Source organism: Condylura cristata, unplaced genomic scaffold, assembly GCF_000260355.1.
Source record: "Condylura cristata isolate star-nosed mole 26May11 unplaced genomic scaffold, ConCri1.0 scaffold00005, whole genome shotgun sequence".
In the NCBI taxonomy this organism is placed as follows: Eukaryota; Metazoa; Chordata; class Mammalia; order Eulipotyphla; family Talpidae; genus Condylura; species Condylura cristata.
In genome coordinates this window covers 43,070,140-43,095,357 of record NW_004567106.1, presented here as the reverse complement: position 1 = coordinate 43,095,357, position 25,218 = coordinate 43,070,140, and the positions used below count along the sequence as shown (strand labels likewise).

Genomic DNA, 25,218 nt, shown 5'->3' with positions numbered 1-25,218 from the left:
TCTCGGCGCCCACAGCCCCGGCCCCGCGCTCCCGCGGCCCAAAGAAACTTTGGGAGCCGCCGGCTCCCGCGGAACTTCCCGGCAGGGCTCTGCTCCCGAGCCCGCTCTGCTCCCGCCCACCGCCTTCTCGCCTTCCCTCCGCGCGGCTTCTCCGTCCCGGCGTCTCCAAAACTGAATGAGCGAGCGGCGCGCGGGGTGCGCGGCGGCGGCGGCGGCGGCATGGAGCGCAGTTGCTGGGCCCCGCGGACTTTCCTCCTGGCGCTGTTGCTGGGGGCGACGCTGAGGGCGCGCGCGGCGGTGGGCTATTACCCCCGCTTTTCGCCCTTCTTTTTCCTTTGCACCCACCACGGGGAGCTGGAAGGGGATGGGGAGCAGGGCGAAGTGCTCATTTCCCTGCACATTGCGGGCAGCCCAACCTACTACGTGCCGGGACAAGAATACCATGGTAGGTACCACAGATCTCCGCGCTCGCGGCGCGGCCCCTGCGCCCGCAAGCGCAGCTTTTTATCCCTTTCCTTGTTCCAAGGGGCCATTTCAACAAAACCATGACAAGCCTTACCTCAGCGCTGAGCTCTGTGGAGGGAGAGAGAACAAAGTTAGTGGAGAATCGCGTCGCGAGTTGGGATTCTTTCACCACCACCACCTCCCCTCTACCACCACCACACACTCCCCTTTCGCGTCTTCTGGTCTTGGGCTGGTTCCTGTGAGAAACGCCTGAGAATTCTTGGGGGTTGCGTCTTTCACCCTCACTCCTTGTCCTCGCAGCTGACACGCTGAGTGAATCCGCGCGTCTTGTTTCCTTAGCCCCCGGTCGCGGAGGACACACCTTTGTGGAGCCTGCCGGTTCTCCTCAAGGGCGGCGGTGGGGCTGGCACTGGGCTTGGCCCCCAGGCAGGTGACAGATTGTCGCGCCCCGGCCCGCGCGCCAGCCAGCCCGCCCGCTGCAAAGTTCCTGCTGCTCGCCAGCCGGGGGTCCCTCTCCTCCTCCCGCGACAGCCGCCCTCCTGAAAGGTGGTGGCTGTTCCCGCACTAGTCTTTTTCAAAATGTCAGTAATTGACGCCTTTTCTGATTCCTCTTTTACTTTTAACACGGTGTTTGTATTTTTGTGATGTTTATGGATGACTTTGTCTTTTATCTGCCCCGCTTTAATTTCCCTTATAGTGTAAGGATAGAAAAGTACCTTCCTACAAGGAAGCATGATGGAGTTTGTCAAGAAGTAAAATTTTGCTCCAAGAAATAGGATTTTTCTGCAGTGCACGTATTTTATAGTAATTTAAGCCAGTATATTGAGCATGTGGAAAAATAAATTAATAAATTGTCTATTTTCTGTATTTCCACCTGGAAATCGGACTGTTTCACTTCTGTGGAACTTTTAAGCCCCGACAGGCACTATTTGATTAGAATTTCAAAGCAAAAGTGTTATAGCCAGCTAAATAGAAACTATTCTCTAATAATCTCATTTTATAGTTTCAATTTCTTGTAGGCTAACAGTTACTGACATAGCAGAAGATAATCCACGGAGCAGCTGGCATTTTAGATAAAATGTGCACATAAAAAATTTTAAGAATCTTTTAAAAATCCCTTTTTATATGCTCTGAAATGTTTAGCCTAAGTGAATGCTTCCTAGAGGTTTTTTAAAAATAGCCTTTTTACAACTTACTTGTGGCATGGTGGCTGCCTTGACTGTAAAGCAAGAGTCTAATTTGATGGAATTTTATAGACTTTTCTACTACCAGTACCTTCTTCAGTAAAAGCACTTGCCACATTCTCTTCTCCAGAACAGTTTGGTGTTTTTCTGTGGTCATGAGAATCTTTAGGTGGAAGAACCAGCTAATACGATGGCAACCTGGACCTAGCCCAAAGGCTGATTGATGAAGCCTGTCACTCCATGTGACCCTTACTTAGTAAAGGTGATTGCACATTATTAGCTCTAAGTGAGAGTGGTAGGTAAGTGAGCCAAGGTTGGCTAAAAGAGATGATTGTCAGGTTGTAATGGAGTGCCATGTGATGATTCCATGCTTTATTTTTTTCTATTTTTTACACCATTTGTAAGGTGCCCTACAGAAAAGTTAAAAATAGCAAAATATAACATGGCCTTTGCTTTTGCTATACAGATGGAAAATTAAGGCGGAGACTGACCATAACCAGAACCCCAAGTCTGAAAAGGAATAGATGATAGTGTGAGAATAAAGTGTAATACTTCAAGTTGGACATTGGGGGGGAAAGTCTCAATTTCTGCTGCTTTTCTGCTCTAGAAAAGGCAGAGAAATTTTATTTAAGTTCAAAAAAATCAAATATTTATATGTTTTGATAATAGCTTATATCAGGTTTTAAATTTCTGTTATTTGTTACAGCAAATATATAAATTTTGAAGCTGCCCATAGATTTTCAGCAAGAATTTCCTGACATAAAATGTTCTACAGGTAAAGAAATGTTTAAAAAGGAGATGAAGCTTTTATATGTCTCCTTTCCCTTTAGACTTTTGAAAACTGATGCTAAAGTTTTAATTATATAGCATCTTTAGGAATTGAACCTGCTGACAAGGAGAACTTAACCTAATATACTTCTGTGGTTGGCTCACTTAATGAGACCAAAATTGAAGGTCCTTTACAAAAAATCTCTTAAGCTAAGAAGTGTGTAAAATACTAGTTTCAAACTTTATTTCTAATCCTCTGAATAATTAAAATGTAGCATTTATGTCAGCAAAAATCTCATTCATGTTATCTATGGTTCACACTGAATGCACTGTTAAGGAGAATGTTAGGGTATAACTGATAGTTGTGACTTTTTAATCTAAAAGAATGATTGAGACACAGCGGTAGTATAGACACACCTAACTCCCAATGTAGCTGTTGCTCAGACTGCAGCAGTTGCTCATTGAGATTTTCACTGTATGACAGAACTTGAAATGAGAAATGGAGTAGCAAATGTCATAAAGTGTTTCAAAATTATTTAAATATTTCTGTTGAAAATACTTAAAAGAAAACAAAAGGATAATATAACTTGCAGCATGTGAATGTTAAACAGTTTACAAATTGCCAGTATTAAACAACATATCCATTTATTGGCAGTTTTGACAACTCTGTAAACAGTGCATAGTTAAGTCTAGTAGTTCTCATTTCCTAATAAAAGGATCTTACTTGGTATCTCTCTTGCCATCTTCCTTTATCTTCTAGAATTCTGTCTGTGACTCTTGAGATGCCATGCTGGTCACAGTGAACTATGGCATCTCTGTATGAGTACACTGTAGAGAGAGACTCAGCAAAAGGAGGTCTCAGGGTCAGAACATTTTTTTCTGGAATTTCCCCTTTTGCACAAATCTGAAGATAGGATCCACAACATGGTTTCCAGGCCCAAAACCCTGAGTTGTAGAAAGTTGCAAATGATGGGGAAAAGGAAACAGGAAATTAGATCTTCTCATCAGGTAGACATTTCTCTTTCTCAGCCATGCCTGGCAATCTGCTGCTCCTCCTAAGGCCAGAGCAAAACTGGGAAACATGGACATGTTGAGTTAATGTGTGCATCTTTCTTTCTTGTGATACTCCCTCTTCTTCAACCCAAACCCTTGGGTTTTTATAAATGCTTTTTGTTTATAACCTACTTCTCTCTTCCAATTTATAGTGCCAATATTAAATCCTTCCAAATATTAGTTACAGCTGTGGATGGATGTTTTCTCCAGTTAGTTTAAAGAAATGTTGACATTACTGAGCAAGCAAATAATATATTTTGGCATAGGAAGAATTTTGGAAACCTGTAAAATCATGTCAATAAGGACCTACCTACTCATAAGGTCAGCTTTACTCAGTTTCCGTGAGAAAAGAGAGATCCGATAAAACATTATTTGTGAAAGCCAAGCATGGGTAAAATGCCTCTGCCTAAAGTAATTGAGCTTTGGCAAGGCAATTTATTTGAAATTCTAAATCGGGTAGGGTTCTGTTACTGCAGTGTCATAAAGTGGGGAGAGAATGTTCTGTTGCATCAAGAAACATGCTTTAAAATATTGATTGAGGAGAAAAATTTCTGTCTTAAGCAGGACTTAGTTGGTGATATGGCATGATGCTTTAAGATGTGGATTTTTTTTTTTTTTTTGTATTTTATAAATAGCATCACTGTTGGTAATTCTTTCATGCTCAATTTCCTTTCTATTACTTATTTAGTCATATTGTGGGGTAGACAAGAAAATCGATTCCTACTGCTAAACCTGAACAGTTAGGTAGAAAAAGATGAAAGGATAAAATATTCAGGGCACTTTGTTACAACAATTGCCAAAATTACTATTACACATATATTTGTTTTGGAGTCAACTGGATGCTATTAAAAATCATTGTTCAAGGCAATGCAACATGATGACCTTTTAATACAGAATGATGTTTATTTTATACATAAATTTTGATAGTATACTCCAGATTAAATGCCTTTCAAAGGAATGGTTTTATTATTTGAATTAAAATAATCTGCTTTTGCTAAAATAACTATTTTGTTGATCAGGTGTATGAATCTTTATTCTTTATATGCTTTAGATTCCAGAAAACAGCATTTTTCAATTTTCAAATTATTTTTCACATGCAATTTACAGGTGAACTACAGCTGTTTCCTCCTTGTTTATACCTATAAATATCTTAAAGCATTTTGCTTTACTTGTCATATATTTTACCACACTTTCTACAATTTATCTCAAACATATTTTACTGTAGTCTTGATTGCTTCTTAGATCATATAAATTCCAACTATACACTGAAAAATCAAGCCTTTATGACCATAATTGAAAATACATCATTAGGCATATATTCTTTATAGGCCTTAGAATAAACACTGCATTCCTAAAAATCACTTATCTAGAATAAATCCCTCCAGTTCATATAACTATTTTAGGCTATTTTTGTTTTCATCAAAATATTAAGGAGTAAATTAAGAATGTTTTAATATTATATATTTTAAAGAATTGTCATATTACCAAAAAAAAAATTACTGCTTAAAAGTAGGTGGTAGGTGTTTTAGCAAGATGTTAAAGTCAAAAGCATTGGCTTTACTCTTTTTACATGTTCGTTTTATTCAAAAGAATGTATCTAAAAACTTTATTTTGTCTCTCTTTGCAACTTTATGGATCTGGGAACCTTACATTATCAGTTATTTAGGCTGTGAGGCATATTAAGCCATAATTGTCCTTTTGATTACTTTAAATGCTTCAGTCTTCACAAATAGCTGTTGATGCACTGATCTCTTTATTTAAAATAGCCATTCCACTTGCAAAACATAAAGAAATGGAACAACCACATTGGAGTTGAGGTAGGGAACACAAGGGAATATAGTGATGCTTCATGGGAGACAAGGTGGTGGGAGAACTGTGGGGACTACAATGATGTAAGAAAAAAAAATTCTTATATATATAGTTTCACATAAGAACAAAATTTGGTGTATCATGTAGGGAAAATGGATGGCCTTAAACTTCATAGAAAAAGAAGGAAGGTAGAGTACTTTTGTTTGGAATGGGCAAGTTCACTATGAACAAGGAGAAGTGGCTTAGTAGATAGCTGAGTAGTGACATAACCCACATATGTAAAGGGAAATTAACTTATTAAAATATTTTGGCTTCAGGACACATTTGAGTGGTTGATGCATTTCTCTTCCCCCACTGATTTTAGTTATTTATGGAACAGCCAAACTCTCTAATTTCAGTCTCATCAAACTTAAGCCAAGAACTATTAAAAATGCTTTTTCAGAAATTGGATTTTTCAAATATGAAGATTCTACAATGACTATTCAAACACAGTATATTAAAAAAAAATTCTCGACTTTAAGGAAATTCCTGATGAGATCTCACTTTGGTGTCAGTTGGGCAGCTCAGAGAGTCATTTTCACCTTGGTCACCTGCTGTGCCCATCTCATTGAAGGAAGAGCTTCTGAAGGGTTGAATGTTAAGCCTGTGGGTTACCCAATTATTGCTAACATGTTCCCTTTTCTAAATCAATATATGTATTTTTCTTTTCTCAGTCCCTGTAGAAATCTATGGCAACTGGATTTGGGCATGTATGGAAGGATCAGTATAAATGTGTAGATGTTAATTTGTGGTTTATGGCACCTCTGACCACTCAAAACAACAAAACTAAGTAATTAGATAGGTTTTGAATGCCAGAAAGACACAGGAATTCTGAGGTTCCAGAGTAACTGCTGAAAACCCAGGTTATCTTTTAATACTGAATTAGCTCTCTTAAAAAAAAATTTGATTTTGAAAACAAAGTTGTATTGGTTAAAAGATTCTATTAAACTATTTAATAATGTATGAATGCTTTAAATAGCATGGCCAAGTGATGCTACACTTCAGCATTTTCTCTCTGCCTTTCCTATTCCGCTTCCCTGCTTCCTACATTTTCTTCTCCTAAATTTTTTCATTGTTTTTCCTCTTTTGTTTCCTTTCCTCCGTGTTGTAGGCCCTTTCCTTCTCCATTTTATTTTTTGCTTTAATATTCTAATCCTTTTCTATTTATATGTAGCTATAAAGATAACAAGATGGGTATACTACATCTTGGCTAGAAGTTATGGGTAAAGTGGAACATTATATAGACACATATATGTTTATGTCTATGCCATGAAATTTAGTGAGATGAAGTAGAGAAGTCCACTGAATGGGGTCTTTGGAAAGATTATTGATAAAGTTGATTTTTAGAAAAACTCAGTCTTTTGCCGCTTGCTCCACCCTTACCCATAATTGCTATCTAAGATATCACATAACCATCTTGTTACCTTGAGGATAATGGCTACAGGCTGAGGGTGGTAGGCCAGGAGCTTAGACGGATTTCAGGGCTTTATATCTTTGAGCACTGTACCAGCCCTGGAGTACCTCTTCTTGACTTCTTGGATCTTAAGAAAAATAAAATATCAAGTCAGGCGCCTATTACTTACAGCTGAATGTAATCATAATTAATAGATATTTCTTCTAAATTCACAAATGACTCAATTTATATTCTCTTTAGGTCATGCACAATTCTTGTGTCAAGTCTTGAATTATTTCAGTACCTCTATCGGACTGCAGATTGTTTTTAGTTACTTTGACAGAATTAGGATGTTTCCTAAAACACTTCTGGCAGTATATTTTCAAAATATCCCTTCAGGTATGTTACTTTGTAGGTGCCATAAATTAATGCATTTTATGTTAACTTTTCTAGTTATGCTCTGAGAAGGTAACCTGCCTGATTCCCAATTTCTAGTAACTAAAACGTTTTGTTGGTTTCTTTATTTTTGCTGGTGAACTTTTATTTTGTGACAGTCCTCTCTCTCTAAAGTGCAGTGTTACCATATGTAAATCCTGTTGACACATGAAACACTTTGATGTGTGACATGCTAGTGAATGTGAGCTCTGCCCCAACCTTAACCTTGTTTGTTATGTCTGGCTCAGCCTCTAGGACCAAATCCAACATTGTCATTTTTTTGTGCTTACTACATATTGATAGAGGAAATAGGCACCTCATTTACCTTCAGGAACATATAATCTTTTTGTTTAGGTCACCTTAGTTATGAATGTTGAAATATCCTATGATCACAGTTGCAGTTCTTTTCCTATTTCCTGTTCTCAAGCCAAACTTCCTGTGTTCTCATCCTGCAAAACATGTCACATCTTCAATATTTGTGATAGAAGAATATAAGAAAATTAGTTGTGGGCCCTCCCTGGTGGCGCAGCGGGTTAAAGCACAGCACTGAGAAGCTAAAGCCACTTCCTCATGAGTTCGATTCCCGCCTGCCCCGGAGGTGACCACATGGCGTGGCAGACCTCTCCTGACCCACCCGCTGCTCCCCTCAGCAGTGTACTTCCTCCATCTGCCTGTTCTGCTCCCCGCTCTGTCTCTGGTGAAGCCTCTCGCCACCCCTGAGCCTCTGGCCTGTACCCCAGTTCTGTATGAACAAATAAATAAATCTTTAAAAAAAAAAAAAAAAAGAAAATTAGTTGTGAGATATTTTTTAAAAAGCAGATTTGCACTCCTAATCAAACCTGGATACTACAAAAGAAAATAAAGAAAACTCAGGAATGATTTAGAAATAAATTAATACCACCATTAATAATAGCAAATCTTAAAGTAGCACTTGGTATATGTCAGACACTGTTCTAAATGCTTTACTTACTGCCATATGTACATAGACACATGATTCATGTAATTGTTGCATTTTCACGATGTAGGGACTATTTATCATCCCTGAATGGATGTAGAAACTAAGTCATGGAGAGATAAATATTTTGCTCAAGATTATAAAGGTTTATGCAGTAGTACATACTTTTAATGGGCATACATTTATTTTTAGAAGTGACCATTTCAGGAAAGGGATAACAGTAGGAAACTATAAAAGACATTTCGTAAAGAGAAAACAACAAAAAAGTAAAAGCTAATTTTACTATTTAATATAAAGATTGCATGGCCCTCCCTCGTGATGCAGCAGGTTAAAATGTAGCATTATGAAGCTATCCACAGCCACTGTGTCATGAGATTCCTTGGCCAGGGGAGTGACCCACGTGGCACAGCAGAGCTCTCCTGTGCTGCCTGCTGATCCCCTCAGCAGTGTATTTAAGTCAATCTAGCTATTTTGTTTCCCACTCTGTCTCTGGTAAATCCTCTCCCTCCCTCCGCCTCTGGCTTGTACCCCAGTTCTTATATGCATAAATATATAAAACTTAAATTAAAAATAAAATAAAGATTGCAAAATCAAACCAGGTAGATGCTGTCCATGCCAAATAAGACCAGGAACTTCCAGTCCTAAATGATCCTTGACTAAACATGATCTTCCATATAAAAGACACCATTGAATATATTTCTGCTATGTTGTGCAGACTTATTTTTTTAAATAATTGGGTAGTAGTCTATTGTGTGTGATATACACACACACACACACATATATATATATGTGTGTGTGTGTGTGTATATATATATATATATATATATGCGTGTGTGTATATCACATTTTCTTAATCTAATCACCTATATGGGCAGATTGTTTCCATTTCTTAGCTATTGTAAATAGTGCTGCAGTGAACCTAGCAGTGTATCTTAAGAAAAATAACCTCTCTCTGTTTTTATTTATTTTCTTTGTTGAGGTCACCATTGGTTACATTTACACAGCCCCCTCAGCATGTCACTGTACCACTCCCCACCACCAGGTACCTAGAATCCTCCAGGTGGGGGAGGTCAGCCGTAGGCTTTGTGGCAAGCAGGAATGGTGACACCTGAGGTCTTACAGGCTGTCGTGTCTAGTGCTTAGATGCAGGGTCTCCCCTTGCCTTAAACTTTTATTAGCAGTATAAATTTTTCCTTATTTGTCACCATTATAGTTTACCTCAAAATTTGCCATCAGGGTGAAGTGAAATCCACTAAGCCCTCAAGAAACTAAATCAGACAACAAAGTATAGTAGATTTAGGCTGAGAGTTTTACAGAGGTTCTCAGTGGGACTGACAGGGGCCCTAGTTTACCATTAAGGTGAAAAAGTTGCTATATTGCAACCCAAAGTGCAGTAGCCTTTATAAAGAGATTATAAAAATTGATATTATAAAGATAAGAAAAGATATTATTAAGATATTATAAAAATGTAGAGAAAGTCTACATATGGATTTTTTTTCTCTGATCAGTAAGCCAGATCATTTTTCCCTTTAGCAATTGTGGATGAGCTTTCCAAGTTGTAACTGTAATGGGCAAATGGGAAATCAGTAGTGTGATAGGAAGTTATAGACAATTATATGGTGATATGACCTGCTGCGGGTTTTAAACCTTTAGAAATGCCTCTCTCAAACATACATGATTTATGTCAGACTTTTAACAAAGAGTGTAATTCCAATGAAATTGCGAAATATTTTACACATATAGAAAATGACAGAAACTGAAAACTCAAAATTGGTATCACTAATGAGTACCCAGGGGACACCTATCTGCATTCACTGAAATAAAATGTAAATGCTCTGGCTATCAAACTCTTCACAACTGTTCAAATAATACGGATTTGTCCTGTGCTGTTCAGTGATTTTTGTTGGTCTAAGCAGGTTTGTCTTGCCCATTTATATCAGTTGTTCCCCAAGCATTTATACTAAACAGTGAAAACAAGAGAAGCCCCGCAAACAGAATTTGAAATCATGGATGAGGCTCAGGGTTAGTTGCCATCCTGTAGAAATAACTGTTAAAAAAACTTCATGATTTCCACTAATTAGAGACAAATGTTCCCAGTGAAAAAGTAGAAATGTTTCTCCTTAGAAATGATTGTCAGAGAAAGATTTACAATCAGACTTTAAGGATGGTTGTTGGAATGTTGCCAAATTTCAAAAAAATTCTTACACTTTTTTTTGGTCACTGTGATCATGGTCTGTAAATTTTTAATTTTACTTATATTAAAAAGTCAACCCACAAGAAGATTTTCTTGGGCCTTTGAACTGTAGATTCAAATTTCTGACACGGCAAGTCTCCTTGTTCTACCTGGAATATGGCCACCTCATTAGTGATGTTGAAGTGGGGGAGATGTCTCTTCAAAGAAAAGTTGAGGTGCAGTGGCCACTGATGATGGGCACAAATGCAGTATATATGTTTAAGGGGAGAAAAGGTGGAATGACCTCTGGGATAGCCAGGTGCTATTTGTAACACAGAACATGTAAAGAAGCATCTTCTCTGGGACAACTATAGCATATTTCATTAGGTGCAGTGATTTTAGTGATTGTTTGCTTTTGTAGTTTTATGAGAATGTCCTTCTCTTCAGAAGCTGTACAGTGTGCTAACAGACTGCCTGTCTTTGTACATGAAGTCCAGGTTCTCTGGCAGATGTTTGCTTATTTTTAACCCAACCCCTCAGGGATTGTGCATTAACAACTTACAAAAGAATGTCAAAGGTGATTGAGTGAGTACATGACTCTGCTTTCATGCATCACTATCGTTAAACATCCCAATATTCACTAGAAGGATCAGATTTCTTTTCTCAGTCCTAAGTTTACCAGGACCACAGCAGCACTTGTTACAGTTGTCCATTCTCTTCTTGACATGACTTATGATTTGACCTTCAGAAGGTCCCTCCTAGTTTCTCCCTATCTACATGGCCGTTGCCATTTCTTCCTCTTTTAGTGTTGATGCTCTCAAGGCTTTGTCCTTTACCCTTTTCTGTTTCATCTGCCCTGTCTTCCCAAGGATGCCATCTGTTCTAATGTTTTAAGCATCATCTTCATGCTCCTTACTCTCACCTGACACCCTGAAATCCTCTCATCTCTTACTCCATACTCAACATTACCCGGATGGCTATTGGCATCTCAAACTTAATGTATCCCAAATGAGCTTCTTGTCTGCGATTTACCACCCCCAGACTAGCTCCTTAGGACTCTCCTTAACTCTGCTAATACTCATTGAATTCTTATAGTTACTCAGTCCCAAAGCGTTCTTTTAGCTAACATCCACATCCAACCATTCCTAAGTCCTAATGGTTTTCCTTCAAAACCCAGCAGAAATCTGTTGTTGCCACTGCCACAGCTCACCTGGATTAGGGCAGACTCCTAGACACTTCCCTGCTGCAACACTAGCTTTCAAGAGAAATCCAAGAGTGCAAAAATGATCCATTTAAAACCAAGACGATGTCAGTCTTCTATACCATACCCAGGTCAATGTTCATTCCACAATTTTCCTGGAACAGCTTTTTCTGAATCTGTTTTTCTATTGTCATATCTAGTTTAACATTTTACCAACTAAGATTCAGATGGCCCAAATTGAATTGTATCATGATTCTGTCCATCCTTTCTGTTCCTTTCCATCTCTCTTGAGAAAAGACAAAGTCCTTGGCACAGTCTATAAGGCTCCAGGGCACCTGACTCCTTTGTTACTTATCAGACCTAATATCATTATTTTGCACTGAAACCATGAGGATCTCTTTTCTGTTTTCAAACATAAGGAAATCAGTCCTGTCACAGGGCCTTGGCACTTACTGTTTCCCTTTCTAGCATGCTTTGTGCCAGGTAACTCCAGCTGCCTCCTTCCTGATTCAGGTACATATTCAAATGTTACCTTCCCATGAGGACTTCCCTGACCACACTGTTTCAGTATTCCTTCCCAGTGCTCCATCTCCCCCTGAATTGCTTTATTTTTTTGATACTGTTTGTCATCATTTATGTATTTTACTCTTTGTTTGCTTTCTGTATACCACCAGTATAATGCCTTTAAGCTCCACCAAGGCAGGGATTTTGTCTGTTTTAGTTGTAACTTTATTGCCAGTATGTAGAATAGTGCCTAGCATGGAGCAGGCACTATAAACATTTTGATTTGGTATGTGAGCAAACTAGCACTTGGGAACACCATCTAACTCAGTTATACTTAAAATTGCTGTATAAGAATGGTAATGCCAAAATAATTAATCAAGAAAGTAATTTATAAAGATGGACTTGTGAGTTCAAGTTCTGAATTGGCCTTCTAAATTCCTGGTAATGATGCTTAAAAAAAAACAAACTGAAAACCACGTTTCTACTTTCCCACTCTCTAAACTTACAAAATTCTCATGACTTTTGTGAGACTATCCAATGCTATTTATAGTGGTCTGTTGAGTTGGCTTTGTTTTAACTATATGTTAGCATATCCAAAAAAGTTCTCATAGCAATTAGTGACTACAAGTATTAATAGAAACTATAATAGACTTTAAGTTCTTATTCCCAGAATCTTCAGTCTGCTGCACCATAAATAAAATTGAAGCAATTTTGATGAATGGGTGGCCAGTTTGTATTTAAATTTTCATCTGAATGGGAATAAATAATAGGAAGAATAGAGACCAAAATATACTCAACAGATGAGTTAATAACCTTGTAGAAGACATACAAAAATGAAACTCAAAAAATTCTCAAAAAACTTAATCTTGTAAGAGGAATCTATTTGGCATAGTGATTAATGTACAAGGGAATGGTAGCTGAGAATTCTGGATTTTTATTAAATTTCACTTTTCAATTTTCTATAAATTGAAAGGATAGGAGGTTCCAGACTTGTGGATATCAACATGAATGTTTCTAGTTATTGGTGAGATTTTCTCAGGGCTTACAGATAACACTTTGAAGAGTTTTCCCCTTCTTGATCTCACACACTGAATACTTTAAAATGTAGTAGCCTTTGAAATCAGAGGAGACTGAACCCTTAGGGGTTTGTGGTGTTAGAGAACATACAAGCTCAGGAAACTGGCTGGATTTATTTCTTGATGTTGCACTTTCAACCAATCCTTCAAAATTTCTATGTCTGGAAGATTAGACTTGTCTCTAGTTCTTTATGAAACTTCATTGAGATAGTACATGTATAGAGCAACACAATATGAGGTACAGAAAACAATGTTAAGTATACTGTTGTGGCATGTTTTTTCCTTGTATGTAGATCTATATAAACAATAACAGGGTTTATGAACTTTTTTCTGTTAAGGTTAAATGCTCGTTATGATAGCATTTTAAAAATATATAATTTTAGTGGCTGCATTATATTCTATGTGTAACTAAAGCATACTTACAAATTTACTACCATTTGCTATTTTGTTTTTCAGTTTTATAGACACTATGATGAATATCTTTGTACATCTTTCAAATTTAGGCAAATTTCCCTACCGTGTGGTTTTATTTTTATTTTTGATGAATTTTATGCAAAATATGTTAACAAATTTATGAAAACAGATATATCTTTTGTTTCCTTTGTTTTGCTATATTGTATTTGTGCTTGGAGTATCTTCCTTCTTAGAGACTAGATAAGTCATATATGCTAAGTAAGATCACTAAATATTCTCCTTATTTCATTTGTATTTTAAAGTGTGAATTAAAATAACTTACATGAATTGATCTCAATAACTTACATGAATTAATCTCATTTGCTTATATTTCTTTTTGTGGGGGGGCAAGTAGCTCTCTTAGAACCACAAAGGTACTCTCTGTTATTAAAGGAGTCCTCTCCCCTTACCTACTATGTTTTGACCACTAATAGAAATGCTCTTGAAAGATCCCTGTTTCATATGGATTGAATACCAATAACATATGGATTGAATTATTGATCCTGACTGTGGTGGTTGAGTATAAATGCCAGATGCCGCGACTTAAGCCTCAGGGGAACTTGGCTTCTTTGAAGAGCATATAGTTCACTCTCCTGTACAGGATTCTTTGGGGGATTTTAATATTCTCAATTATGAAACACCACAGGGTCAGAGCAACTGCTGACATCGTGAATGCATTCTCTTGCTGATGATACCTCTTGTGGATGTCAATCATAAAAGCAGGGATAGTTCAGGAACCTCCTTTAAAACTTAGGATCCTGATAGAAAGGAAGAAGAAGAGAACGTATATTATGAGGAGGCAAGAGGCATATAAAGTATTGGCTGTAGAGATTTGTAGGAAAGGTTTAGTATACAGGATTATTATGAAGAATTGTTAAAGAACAGGCAAGAGACAGGGCTAATTGAAGCAGGCTTAGCTTAGTGGTAGAGTTTGTGCTCAGAACTGAGGCATTCTCCTTTTGTTTGTACGCAGCAGGGAGCCACTGAAGGTTTATCAGCTGGGTTTTGTACCTTGGAAGCCACTGGAATTTCTCTCTGGAGAGTCTCCTGGACTCTGAAGAAAAGTTTGCTCTATCTGAGGTTTGCTGATGGCTAGGTAGTTTTAAGGTTGCCTGAGGAAGAACAAACAACTGCCAAAATCAGCTAGTGATCAACGAGGCAGAAGATGACACAGAGGCCCTTCACTTCCATGGAAAGTGAATTAGTTCTGTGGGGCTGTGTCAAGTGGACTGGAGTGATGGGAGTCTGAGCCAGGGAGACCAGATACTAGCTTCCTAAATAGAAAAAAAGGAATCTGTGTAGCGAGGTGGGTAAAATCGTGGGCTTTGTTGTTGGTCTGGAGGTCTTAGAAGCCTGCCTCTCTCACTGGACAGAAATGCTCATTTTCTTGCTAGGGTGTTGGCCATTGTTTATATTAATTTCCTTCAGTGGAAAGATATGTGAGTTACTCTAGGATTACCAAATAATCTAAAACAAGCAGGTGTTTAGTGTCTTCATTCAGTACTAACATTTGGAAAATAAAGAAAGTAATGAAGCCTGGCTTCTGATACATTTCAATCTGAAATACTCATCTATAAATACTGTGAATTCAATCACAATGAATAGATATTTTTCATATTTTGTATTACTGTCTATTTCCATGTGAAAATTAAATGCTCTAATTTAAAAAATATAAAGCTAAGATTTTGATGTGATAAACTGGGTAGAAAATAGTTCACATGTTAGGAATAGGAAAAGAGCAAACTGATTTATTTAATTAATTAATTTTTTATTTATATATTTAAAAATCATTTGTTCATTATTGTACAATGTTTGATTTCTCAGGTGTTGTCACCATAAAATTACTGCCACAAAGACACCAGTGAACCATCACCTTAGTTCCCCTGTGCTCTTCCTCCCCTTTTGATCCCATCCCCTCTCCCTCCCCTGCAGAATGTCTCCAATTTATAGTTTAACTGCTAGCTTTGTCTTATTTTTTTCTGATCCATTTTATGGTTTTCCTATGTTCCTCTTATAAGTGAAATCATCCAATATTTTCCTTTTACCTTCTGACTTATTTCACTGAGCATAATCCCTTCTAGCTCCATCATATTGCTGCGAATAACATAATTTTATCTTTTTTTTTTGATTGCTGGGTAGTATTCCATTGTGATATGTACCACATCATCTTGACCCAGACATCTGTTTTGGGGCATTTAGGTTGTTTCCATAGTTTAGCTATTGTAAAGAGTGCTGCGATAAACATAGGAGGGCAGGTGTCTTTTTTAATTAATGTCTTTGTATCTTTTGAGTAGATTCCTAGGAGTGAATTTACTGGGTCATATGGAAGCTCCGTTTTTGTAATTTGAAGGTCCTTCACACAGCTTTCCATACATGTTGGACCAATTTGCATTCCCACCAGCAGTGTAAGAGGGTTCCTTTTTCTCCACATCCTTGCCAACATTTGTTGTTGTTAGTTTTTTCAGTGTGGACCATTCTTTCTAGTGTGAGGTGATATCTCATGGTGGTTTTGACTTACATTTCCTTGATTATAAGTGATGTTAAACATTTGTTCACATGCCTGTTGGTTATTTGAATTTCCTCTTTGGAAGTGTCTTTTTAGCTCTTCTGCCCAATTTTTGACTGGACTGTTCATTTAATTTTGTTGCGTTGTGAAAGCTCTTTGTAGATCTGTGATATCAGTCCCATTATCAGTTTTGTGGAGTACAAATATTTTCTCCTAGTTAGTACGGTGTCCCTTTCTCTTAGTTGCTGCATCTTTTGCTATACAGAAACTTTTTTCCTTGATGTAATCCAAGCTCAGATAACTGGTTAGGATGGATAAGTTCTTTAGTTCATGAAGTTAAATGTTTAAATAGTTTTAAATGTTAAATCTTCATGTTAAATCTTCCAAATAAATATAAATACTTTAGATTCTCTAGCTTTATATGAAACAAAGGGCTCTGGTAAGCTAGCAAGAAGAGGGAAGGTCTGGGAGTTAAATTGATCCAACCAAGTGCGTAGGGAAATATGTAAGTAAAATGCCTTATCATTGCCATAAATACCAGATTAATTTTCTGTGCTTTAATCGATTAATTAGAGTAGAACCCTCATCTCTAAGATAACAAGAAACATGGAACCAATTTATGAGAGTGCTTATGGATATATAAAAATGTTTTTATTTATATTCTTTCTATTCAATTATATATTTTTATGAGCATAGCATTTAATAGTCAGCTTTATTTATTTAATATAACATTCAGTTTCATTCTAAAAGACTGTGATGTATTTTCTACCAAGTTTGTTGATGAAAGTGTTCCAAGTAACCATTCTATTTTTCTGGCTAAAAGCACTTCATTAATTTTAAATCTGTGTTATTTTCTTGTGTTATGTTCATATTTTACATTTACTTAATGTACTTTGTGTTTAGTAGACTGTAAATATATCTATAAGCACCACTTAAAAAGATCCCTATTGTTTTGATTGAAAAGTAAATGTCACAAGAAACATGAGTTTAAAATGTATACTACATTTGCATGACAATGTGTTTTTAATAACATATGTACATGGGTATATGCATGCAAAGCTTTAGAGAGAGCTTTGCAGTTTCAGTTTAGCTCATAAAAGTAATTTTTTCTTCACAATCTGTGACATAGCATTATTTTCCTTATTTTAGAGATGACAAAACAGAAGTTGAGAGAGTGGTGTCTTACCGATGATACTCTCATCACCTGTGACTGGTGGAGCTGTCCACAGGTTCCTGGCTGTGGCCTGTGTTTGAGTAGTCCTGCTCAACACCCCTCTTCCATCAGCCCCATTTTACAGATAATTAAATTTGAAAGTACCTTAGGGGCTGTGAACTCATACCTTTCTATAATGATGAGTGGAATGTCAGAAGTTAAATGCCTCTGTCTATGATTTTTCACTTTCTTTTTTTTGGATCATCAAAGGGGATCAAATTGGAAATTTCTGATAGTTTCTGCAGGCCAAAGTTTAGGTGTCAATAATTTGTTTAGTGGAGTCACAGAAGTGACAGTAGATTTTACCCTAAGACATTTGGGTATGTGAAATACCAGGTGGTAGTGGTTGGCACTAACCAGGTGACCCCTTGAGATCTCCTGACTTCAAACCTTGGTCTACAAGACACAGCTTGGTCAGCTAATTGGGTGTAATTTATCTTGTCTAGTTATTTCCATACCACTGTTTAGAAGATTAATTGCTTACATGTTTTATATTGATATAATCACAAAAGAAAAGATTTACCCCAATCTCATTTGCTTCTCTTTTGAGTAGCAAGATAAAGAAATTTATCACAGTTGTCAGGACTAAAAGTCAGTATCAGATCTTGTAAATAGTTGAGTAGTGTGACTCCTATCTCTGTGACTTACTGTATTAGCTTTCTTTTGAGTGACCATTTTATTTTTGCTTGTTTATGTGAAAAAGAGAACTATTGATATTAATATACCCTGCTGACTCCCTCAGTCACTTCTGCTCCTTTGTATTTATGAAATACTCTGTTTATGAGAAAACACAAGTATGATTTAGCATTTATGCACTGCCACCCAGCTGTAACAAATATTAATATTTGCCACATTTACTCAGATTTTTAAAAGAAATGAAAACAATAGATACCAAAACTTTATTCCCAAACCAATGCTACTCCTGTCCACAAACCACATGCCCTGCCTATGGATAGCCAGTATCTTGAAGCGTGCTTGTGTTCACAAGGTTATTTGGCTTTAAAAAGAGATTATCTCTGAAAACTCCTGGAAAAACTGCGAATCAATCTTCTTTGAACTTTTATTTATCTCTATATATACTGGGGGTTAAAATATTGGTTTTACTTATCTTAGAGTCTGGCTCATCATTATGTGGAAATATTTTATAATCTCTACAGTGGTACAGAATGCAGGGCAATCATATTATTTCCTAGTTCCAAGGTCTGTTTTGATTATGACTGGTTATGGAGAAAAGGCTGGGGTGGGAAGAAAGTATGAAACAAAGACAACAAAGAGAAGGAGCAGAGAGGGAAAGGCCAGAGGAAAAGTAAAATGGGAGTTGGAAATAGGAGAGGACACCTGTAGGCCAGCTCAGTGTGACTCCCCTGTCTCTTCAGATTGTCTTATTTCCATCCTGGCTGACTTCTCGCCTCCTGGTTCTAGTGTTTCTGACTCTTTGAGCCTGAATATTCTGTGTTTGCCAGATCTCTTTTCTGGTGAGTTCCTAATGGCAGTGATTCTGTAACAGAACAGATCACCTGTTTGTGGTGCAGAGCTGTTGGTGGGGACACATCATATGTGATGGTGGTTGGGAAAACAGGCAAGGAGCAGACGTGACATAGGGAAAGATGGTAATGGCAGCTGGGTAGGAGAAAGGGATGAGTCCAGCAACTTGTAAAGGGGTGTGTGTGGAGTTCATGGACTAAGGCCAGTTATGTAGTTTAGTAGTTTATATGAAGTACAGTGATGAGTGGGAAGAAAATGAGAATACAGTAAAGGATGTAGAGAAGCATGTTTTGTTACAGGTGTTGTATTTTGCTTTCTAGACCCAACTGTAGGGAGGTAGAGGTATTAGAAATTAAATAAAATAAAGTGACTCAGGAATGAAAAAGGAATAGGAGATTGCTCAGTGTTTTGCAACCAAGCCAGGTAGGTTTACTGTTGGTTCTAGCAATATGAAGAATTTTGGAACCCTTGGCTTCATTTTCACAGGATTGAATGGTCAGCAGGGGAAACAAGCCAGCAGGGGGACAGCAACTTGAGCCTCCTTCAAATCTCTATATACTCTGCTCCAGGCTTTCTCTTGTGATCTTTCTCTCATAGCAGTTGCTGGTCCTCTCACAGCTGCTCCACTTTGGTGCACTCAGAGTAATGCTGCCCTGACATCCCGGGGCCTCCAGGCTCAGGTGTGCTCACTTGCACATGCGCACACACTCATGCTCAGGTGTCCTTAGTCAGCATACCTGCCCCACACCCACACTCTACTTTAACAAGATTGAGGCCTCAGTTGACAGTCACAGAAGGCCAATGGCGTAAGAGCCTGAGCAGCTTCATTTACCCTACAGTGAGGTAAGGAGTAAGGAAGGGAGGGAGGGAGGAGAGAATACAGAACAAAGACGTTTGGGGAGATACCTCCCCTCAAAGTGGTAAAATAATAACTCATTTTTATTTTGTGGTGTTGAGGAGAGTGAAAGAAGACCACTTTCAAAGGTGTTTGGGAGACTCAATTTAAATGTAATCATTATTTAAAAGTCACTAATATATACACCATGCTTCTTACAGGTACTTTGTTGGTGACTTTATATGCATTATCTCATTTAATTTATAGTTACTCTTTGAAATGTTATTTTCATGACTAGTTTTCACATGGAGAGACTGAGGCATGACAAGAATTAAGTGATTTTTCTAGTCATAGAATTACTAAAGAATTACTAAATGGTGCAGCAAAATTCCAACCAGTACAGATGATTTCCAGAGCTTGAATTCACAATTCTGAATTACTTTAAATATATTTGTCTCCAAACAAAGCAAAACAAAACAAAGCAGAAAACACAGAAACTAAGTCAGCAAACATAATTGTATTTACTTTGCTTTTCAGTTTATAATACTGTACCATTTGCCATTATGTATGAGCAAATTACCCAGCACCTGGTGACACATTACTCAATTTGCTAGTTTGCTTATTTTTTGGGTATTTCCCATTTTATTGCTTACTTTTGGTCACAAGAATATAAATGATTGAAAGTGAGGTGGGGGAAGGACTTTAATTCATCTGTTTGTGATTTATAAGTCTTAGTAGATTTGCTCCATAAGTAAAGAAAAACTAAAAAAAAATATTTCTCAGCTACTGCAAGCTATACACTTTAAAGTTTTGAATTTTTTAATATTTAAAGTTTACTAAAAAATACAGTTTGGGAAAAATATTGGTTTATCAGTACCTGGAAGAGTTGTAGAGTATCTTCTTAATTCTGTCTTCCTTCAAAACTGTCATCTGTTTATCTTAGTTAGCCAAGGCCACAGGAGTCTGTAACAGGCATGGCTTCTATTTTTGTATTTCTTATATAAGCAATATTTTAAATTCTCTGTTCATTAGCACTTTGCTGACCAAACACATAGTCCCCATTTGTTTTTAAAGAAATTCATCTGCCCTAAGAATGTACATATTCCGTTTATGTATATTCACTTCCCAAAACACCAGATATTCATAAAAACTTGCCCAAGCTTGTTAGTGTTTCCTAAAGAGTAAATTAGGTGAATATGGGAAAAACACCTTTGAGTGGTATTCTTTATTAGCTACATTGGCCCTGCCATCTATAATCTGTGGGAAACATTGCTACATCCTTTTTTACTATATGCAAAGTAGGAATCCAAAGACCAGACCACAATGTAACTTCATAGGCATCTTCACAGCAAACACACATACACATACATAGGCATGTATATGCACTTCCATAAAAAAAGGTATGTAGGCATACTTAATATAAATTTTAGTTTTTTCTTAGTCATGAAATCCTGCATTAGGTATCAGTTTTACTTCCAGAGGATTCTCTTGTTTATTCTCTAATTTAGTCATTCACTCATCAAATATGCTGCAAACTTTCTACCCTTAGAGAGGTTATAGTCAAGAGGGGAAAGTCAGAAAATATTAAGATAAATATGCATAAAACATAGTATGTAAGATGCAAAATAAAGCTAAGGAGGAAAACAAGAATGGGGACAAGGAATCTCAGAAGGTGAATGGTGGGGAGCAAGACCCCCCAACTCCCTGAGAAAGAGACTTTTGAATAAAGATGCCAAAGAGATAAGAGGTGAGCTCTGTAGCTCTCTGACGGAAGAACTTTCCAGGCAGGAGCCACAATAAGCACATAGGAGCTTGCTTCTATATTTGAATCACAGCAAACGTGTGCTGGCTGTGTGTTTGGAGATTTGTGTGACTTTGAGCAGTTTTCTCATCTGTAGAATGGAGAGGTAACTAGCTAAAGCCATCCCTTTCTTGAGTTAGATGGCCTTTAGGGCTCTGGTCACTTCTGAAAATAAATTAATATTACTGATTTTATTTCAGTTTTTAGTTTGGCAATGAATAAGCTCAAATAAATTGCAACTTATTTCAGTGAGATTGTTTCTGACAGCCACCACACATTACATAGTGATTTGTTGTGTATGGCTAATCACAGGCACTATTTCTAATGCAGTCTCTCCTTTGTCTACACATAAACTCTGACTAAAAAGCATGAGTGCATGCACACACATTCACTGAAATGAGAAACACATCAAGACCCTCACAAAGCAGAGAATTTTCTACTCGGTGCTCTCTGGCAGGAAGGAAATTGCTTGGTGACTATTAGCAGACCACATATGAGGCTGCTTCAATCACAGCGAACCAGAGACATTCTCTAGGCCACATGGGTTTTCTTAAGCTTTGCAGGAATTCAGTCCCATATCAGAACCTAACTCTTATTTCAGGAATCTCAGGTTCTTATATTTCCTTGAAATAGTGCAAACAGTGTATCAAATCTACATAAAATTTTAGTTTTAGCAACAATGGCTGGCACTGGGTCTTGTTATGAGAAACAGAGCACTTTATAAACTTACAGGTGACTTATTCTCAGGGAAGGGGAATGTTTGTTGAGGACTTAATCCTTGTGGGCACTCTTGAGTGCTCCAAATGCATTATCTTGATTTAGTTTTCCTCCTGTGAACATGGTAGGGTAGTTACTGCTCTGCCCTGAGCATAAATGGTTTCAATTCCTTGCCCTGGTCTCACCTCTAGGGCTGATAAATTTAGGAGTTTGGAATAAAAAATGTCTGGAACCTCGGAGCTTTTGTTTGTTCTGTAATATACTTTATCAGGATGGATAGTTGAAGAGAACCAAATATAGGAGGGAAGCTCTGGGGGGGGGGGGATCTGAAGGATCTAAGAGGGAATCTAAAGAGTCTAAGACTGCACCTACAACTGACCAGTGTGTGCTAGTCTAGAGTTTTGAATGCTCACTGAACTATGCTTTATTATGTTTCAGGCTGCTATTAATTCCTTCTTAAGTCTACATTGAGGTACATATTTTGCCTTCATGTGGATTTTCTGCAAATTCCCCTCCATAACACAGACATGTATTATTTAGACAACCATTCAGGAATGACTCTGAAATCTAAAAAGTCCCATATGAAAAATACTCAAGTATCTATAAAGATAATGCAGAGGCATTCAGGAGAGATAGGGACAGATGACCTAGAATAAGAGAGAGATGAACAAGCTTTGCACCAAGGCCTTGTTGTTGACTCTGTGTAAGTATGTGTGTGTGCGCACATGTGTGCATGCATCTTGATTCACAAAAAGACAAAAGAGATCAGTTAGTCTCCACTATCCTTGTATTACAAGATTCCTATAAAGGTTAAATTAGACATGTATCAGTGTTTAATGTTGTGTTACACACATAAAGGATGGTTATTCTGCTTGAGTCAACCCTCTTAGAATTAGATAACTCTTTGTTAGTTAAAAACCAGGGGACTCATTCTTCTAGTTTCAATCCCTGAGATAATTATTGCAACTCTACTCATTTTCTTTCAACTAATTATGTATCAAAAGAATTATTTTACCCCATATATTAATTTTCTTCTGGAGTGCTGAGGAAAGTTAGAAAAAAATCATTTCATTTGAGACAGATTTCTATGTAGTGTTCATTTTTCTCTTTAACTCGAGGGAACTGAATTCCAGAGATATTTCCAATGAAAACAGACTGATGAAGCCAAGGCAAACAGCCCAGTGCCCTGTAATTAAACCTCTGCAGCACACATCATTTATCCTTTTCTATCTTCTGCCACTCTTCTTTCCTGCTTTCTGGCAAAATTCTTAGTCGTCTGTTACCTGTGCTTATGTTTATGATTCCAAATAGGAAGTGTTAATTTTCTCTCTGACTTAGAGAATCCCAAGACACCAGAAACATCTATTCAGTCATCTTCACCATTTTTTCTTTTCATGTTCTTTTTACCTGTAATAAGCTTAAGTTGTAAAGTTGCCAGGACAGTTCTTTTTTAACACTCCAGTCACTCCATTCTTCTTTATTTTAGTCCAAGATGACAGTACTTGCCATCTACATGGCTTCATCTTTAACATCTACCTCTTTTTCAACTCTATGTTGAAAGTTCTAAGCCTTCTTAAATCCTTGCTAGTAACCCCTTTTGGGAGAAGATACACAGTTTTTCAGTCTAACACATTTTTATATCTTTTCCTTGTTAATCAACCTATCTGAAAGTATAGTAGATCAGTTGATTTTTTTCTAATTAAAAAGTTTTGAAAACTCACCCAAAGGAGACATTTTCTTATAAGATTATTTTTTACTACTCCCCTTTTTGTAAAGATAAGCTTTTATGTTGTGCTGATTAAAACTCACAATTTTTGTCATGCTTATTAAATTATTTGACCTTATCCTGATTCTTTCTCTCCTGTGGAGATTAGTTTAGCAATAGTTACTTTGTTTTCCTTACAGAACACTTTCACCATCAAAGTCAGTTTTACCAAGGTCTCATATCTTTGAGAGAATCTATTAATTTCTATTAGTACTTTTTCTAGATATGAGTATGATTCCGATGTCTAACAGCACAAAGTAACTAAAACTGACACTACAGCTGAAAACTTGAACATGGTGAAGGGACCATCCGGGATGAAGCACTTCACTGTCTATGGGGTGTAGATCTAGCAATAGGTAAAAAGTGGCCTAATAGGGGAGTTCCTGCTGCCATTTCAGACACACTGAATGTTAGATGAAAATATACAGTGTATTCATGAAAGCATACATAATTGGACTCAAAAGAAAACCGGGGACTATCTTCTGGTATCAAAAGCAAGAAAGGGCCTAAAGACATAGTAAAAAATAATGCTGCAGCGATCCCACCCCCCACTCCCAGGAGTATTTTGATCTAATGTCTGGCACAGGAGCAGGGATTTTTAATGTCTAAATTAGGAATAGGTCTCTCTAGGTGAAAGAAAGATGGGCCTGGCCATCCAGTGTAAAGTTCAAAGCTAAGGCAGGATTTTCTTAGTCCTCTTTGAGTACCAAAAGCTCTCTGTTCACCAGACTTGGTGTGTAACATGGACAACAGACTACTTGTCCTGGTTCTTGAGTGAGAAAAATGGTGTCCTGAGACAAAAAGGAAGCTAAGACCTACTGTTCATGTAGTGAAAGACTGCAAGTACACTAGTCAGTCAAAATAGTCAACAATGCAGCACTAATACCACCCTGCTATCTGTGCCAGGCTCAGGTGCAGCAGATGCAACGTTCAAAGGGATGATGGTAGAGAACTTTATGGAATTAAAGAAAATTTTGACATCTTAAGTTGAACATATACATAATCATTGAGTATGATTAATTTGGATGATGGAGAATCACAAAGAATACAAAAGTCACATTTGTTCTGCGGGTGAGGAAATAACCTTAAGTTCTAGAGGAAAGATACCAAGTTATTTTTACACATTAAAAAAAAAAATTCTAGTGGAAGGGCTTCAGTAACTGTTCAGGATCATATAATGCATCTCTTAGGGAATGCCACAGGAGTATACGATTTTGAGTTAGTTTGTATGTCATTAAATTTGTTTCTCTTTTTATAGCTTGTTAAATTGAGTTCCAGGAAAACTGGCTGAATTGCTAAAGGTCTCATAGCTATGTAAAGATAGAACTTAGTTGAATTAACAGTATGTCATTCAGAACATGTAAATACTGGGTGTCTTTTTTTTTTTT

At 37.3% G+C, this 25,218-nt stretch overlaps 1 protein-coding gene across 1 annotated transcript in view; it reads left to right on the top strand.

The window, feature by feature from the left end:
- Positions 1-219: 219 nt before the first annotated feature.
- The window catches only part of RELN (reelin), a 399,660-nt gene continuing 374,661 nt past the window's right edge, over positions 220-25,218 (top strand). Inside the window, exon 1 of the mRNA XM_004677158.2 lies at positions 220-445. Within this exon, the coding sequence (XP_004677215.1) occupies positions 220-445 (226 nt within the window). The remainder of the gene's footprint in view (positions 446-25,218) is intronic.